This window comes from Budorcas taxicolor, chromosome 22, assembly GCF_023091745.1.
Source record: "Budorcas taxicolor isolate Tak-1 chromosome 22, Takin1.1, whole genome shotgun sequence".
NCBI lineage: Eukaryota > Metazoa > Chordata > Mammalia > Artiodactyla > Bovidae > Budorcas > Budorcas taxicolor.
Genome location: NC_068931.1, coordinates 13,335,459 through 13,339,350, shown reverse-complemented (window position 1 = coordinate 13,339,350; position 3,892 = coordinate 13,335,459). Strand labels below are relative to the sequence as shown.

Here is a 3,892-nt window from a genome sequence, read left to right as displayed (position 1 = left end):
TACGTGTGAAATGAAATAAGGTACTCTGTCTGTTTCATGATCAATTACCATAATCTTCTCCCCTTATCTCTCCTCATTTCCACTGATCCCACCTCTCAGTGTATCCATCAGGACTTGTCACCAAGACTTGAATCTTAATCTTCAACAGTTCATGTCCTCCCAGCTTTTCAAATAACATATTAATGTCTTCAGTTTATTATTCTGCTGCGGGGGACTGCCCGTGAAGGGTTAAGTCTTGGGAGCTGCTCGGCAGGTATGCAGAGCCTTAGGCACGTTCCTAAGCTCCCTGTCCCGCCCCCCTGAAGAATTTTTATAGCCCTTAAGGCTCCAAGATGTCTTGTTTCTGCAACATGTCATAGAAGATAGATAATCTTATAGTACACAATGGTAAGGGTCTGGTGATTGTATCCTGAGATTAAAAAATAATCCTGTACATGTCTTAAGTCATGTACATTATCCTATAAATATTGTAGCCTAATAAAGAAAGGCATCAGCCATTTGTGGTCTGATCCTCTCAACCCCATCTTTTGTCTCTCTCTTATTTTTCTTAGCGGGGACACTCCGTTCTCTCCCTGTGCAGGTGCAACTCTTGCTTGTGCTGGCCGCGGCAGGTGGCGCCCAACGTGGGGCAGCTCAACAGTTTTCCTCGCCACTACTCTTATTAAGTTGAAAAGAGTGAGTATATAAGTATACAAGTGATTTAAATTAAGGAGGAGTAGTAAGGTATATAGTTGAGAATATAAATATGGGACAGACGCATAGTCGTCAATTGTTTGCACATATGTTATCTGTAATGTTAAAACACCGGGGAATTACTATTTCCAAACCTAAATTAATCAATTTTCTTTCATTTATTGAAGAAGTTTGCCCTTGGTTCCCCAGAGAAGGCACAGTAAGTTTAGAGACGTGGAAGAAGGTAGGGGAACAAATTCGGACTCATTATACTTTACATGGCCCTGAAAAGGTTCCTGTAGAAACTTTATCCTTTCGGACACTAATTCGTGATTGCCTGGACTTTGATAATGATGAATTAAAACGTTTAGGAAATTTTTTAAAACAGGAAGAAAATCCTCTTCATGTTCCTGATTCGGAGCCCAAGTATGCTGTTCCCGAGGGAATTGAAGGTGACCCTCCATTTTGTAACTTATCGCGTCCTTCGGATAATGATGATTCACTTTCCTCCACAGATGAGGCGGAATTAGACGAAGGGGCTGCTAAATACCATCAAGAAGATTGGGGTTTTTTAGCACAAGAAAAGGGGGCGTCAACATCTAAAGATGATTTGGTTGAATGTTTAAAAAACCTCACTGTTGCTTTACAGAACTCAGGAATTAAGTTTCCTAATAACAACTTAAAATCCCCTTCTGATCCGCCTCTTCCCCCTGCCTATGCTCCTTCTGTTGTTGCGGGTCTTGATCCCCCTCCGGGGCCTCCTCCTCCTCCGCCATCTGAAATTGTGTCTCCGCTACAAAAGGCATTAAGACAAGCACAACGACTTGGTGAGGTTGTCTCCAATTTTTCTCTTGCTTTTCCTGTCTTTGAACATAACAACCAGCGTTTCTATGAAGCGCTGCCTTTCAAACAATTAAAAGAGTTAAAGATTGCTTGCTCACAATACGGTCCTACCGCTCCATTCACTGTTGCTATGACAGAAAATTTGGGTACTCAGAATCTACCCCCAAACGATTGGAAACAAATAGCTAGAGCTTGTCTTTCGGGGGGAGATTATTTATTGTGGAAATCTGAATATTTTGAACAGTGTGCTCGTATAGCCGATGTTAATCGGCAGCAAGGTATACAAACCTCCAGTGACACCTACAAATATATTGATCATGTTGTTATTATTGTTACAGCGGATACAAAACGGAGAGGCTACGGCTTTTTGGGCATACATTCCTGACCCGCCTATGATTCAATCATTAGGATGGGATAAAGAAATAGTACCTGTCTATGTCAACGACACAAGTCTTTTAGGAGGAAAATCAGACACTCATATTTCCCCTCAGCAAGCCAATATCTCCTTTTATGGTCTTACTACGCAATATCCTATGTGCTTTTCTTATCAATTACAACATCCTCACTGTATACAGGTGTCAGCTGATATATCCTATCCTCGAGTGACTATTTCTGGCATTGATGAAAAAACCGGAAAAAGATCGCACCGTGACGGAACTGGACCTCTCGACATTCCGTTTTGTAACAAACATCTAAGCATCCGCATAGGAATAGACACTCCTTGGACTTTATGTCAGCCCGGGTTGCGTCGGTGTACAACATTAACAATGCAAATACCACCTTTTTGTGGGATTGGGCACCTGGGGGAAAACCTGATTTTCCTGAATATCGAGGACAGCATCCACCCATTCTCTCTGTAAACACTGCTAATGTATATCAAACAGAACTGTGGAAACTTTTGGCTGCCTTTGGTCATGGTAATAGTCTATATTTGCAACCCAATATCAGTGGGAGTAAATATGGTAATGTAGGAGTTACGGGGTTTTTATATCCCCGAGCTTGTGTCCCTTACCCATTCATGTTGATACAAGGCCATGTGGAAATAACATTGTCATTGAATATTTATCATTTAAATTGTTCTAATTGCATACTTACCAATTGCATAAGAGGTGTTGCAAAAGGAGAACAGTTATAATAGTAAAACAACCTGCTTTTGTAATGTTACCAGTTAAAATAACTGAAGCTTGGTATGACGAGACTGCTTTAGAATTGCTACAACGCATTAACACGGCTCTTAGCCGCACTAAAAGAAGTGTAAGCCTGATTGTTCTGGGTATAGTATCTTTAATCACCCTTATAGCAACTGCTGTTACCGCTTCTGTATCTCTAGCACAATCCATTCAAGCTGCTCATACTGTAGATCCCTTGTCATATAACGTTACTAAAGTAATGGGAACACAAGAAGATATAGATAAAAAAATAGGAGATAGATTATCAGCTTTATATGATGTAGTTAGAGTTCTAGGGGAACAAGTTCAGAGCATTAGCTTTCGCATGAAAATTCAATGTCATGCTAATTATAAATGGATTTGTGTTACAAAAAAGGCTTATAATGCATCTGACTTTCCGTGGGATAAGGTAAAAAAACATCTACAAGGAATTTGGTTTAATACTAATGTTTCTCTAGATCTATTGCAATTATATAATGAAATCCTTAATATTGAAAATTCTCCTAAGGCTACTTTAAATATAGCTGATACTGTCAACAATTTTTTACAAAATTTATTTTCTAACTTCCCTAGCCTGCATTCACTGTGGCAAAGCATAATTGCTGTGGGCGTGGTTTTGACTGTTGTGCTTATCGTGATTTGTTTGGCTCCTTGTTTTATTCGTAGTATTGTTAAAGAATTTCTACATGTAAAAATTCTGATACATAAAAACATGTTGCAACACCGACATCTTATGGAGCTTTTAAAAAATAAAGAGAGGGGAGCTGCGGGGGACTGCCCGTGAAGGGTTAAGTCTTGGGAGCTGCTGGCAGTTATGCAGAGCCTTAGGCACGTTCCTAAGCTCCCTGTCCCGCCCCCCTGAAGAATTTTTATAGCCCTTAAGGCTCCAAGATGTCTTGTTTCTGCAACATGTCATAGAAGATAGATAATCTTATAGTACACAATGGTAAGGGTCTGGTGATTGTATCCTGAGATTAAAAAATAATCCTGTACATGTCTTAAGTCACGTACATTATCCTATAAATATTGTAGCCTAATAAAGAAAGGCATCAGCCATTTGTGGTCTGATCCTCTCAACCCCATCTTTTGTCTCTCTCTCTTATTTTTCTTAGCGGGGACACTCCGTTCTCTCCCTGTGCAGGTGCAACTCTTGCTTGTGCTAGCCGCGGCACTGCTCTCCTACCTTTTCTTTTCTATTCGCCCCAAAG

General features: G+C 40.3%; 2 protein-coding genes across 2 annotated transcripts; both read left to right on the top strand.

Moving 5' to 3' along the window:
- Positions 1-745: 745 nt before the first annotated feature.
- LOC128067267 (endogenous retrovirus group K member 113 Gag polyprotein-like) lies at positions 746-1,801 on the top strand (the record flags this gene model as incomplete). Its single annotated transcript, XM_052660220.1, has 1 exon — positions 746-1,801. A coding segment is annotated over exon 1 (1,056 nt), but the record flags the coding sequence as incomplete, so codon positions are not given.
- Position 1,802: 1 nt separating this feature from the next.
- On the top strand, positions 1,803-3,468 carry LOC128067257 (uncharacterized; the record flags this gene model as incomplete). Its single annotated transcript, XM_052660206.1, is given in 3 exon segments — positions 1,803-2,247; positions 2,250-2,642; positions 2,645-3,468. Coding segments are annotated over 3 exon segments (1,662 nt in total), but the record flags the coding sequence as incomplete, so codon positions are not given.
- Positions 3,469-3,892: the final 424 nt, after the last annotated feature.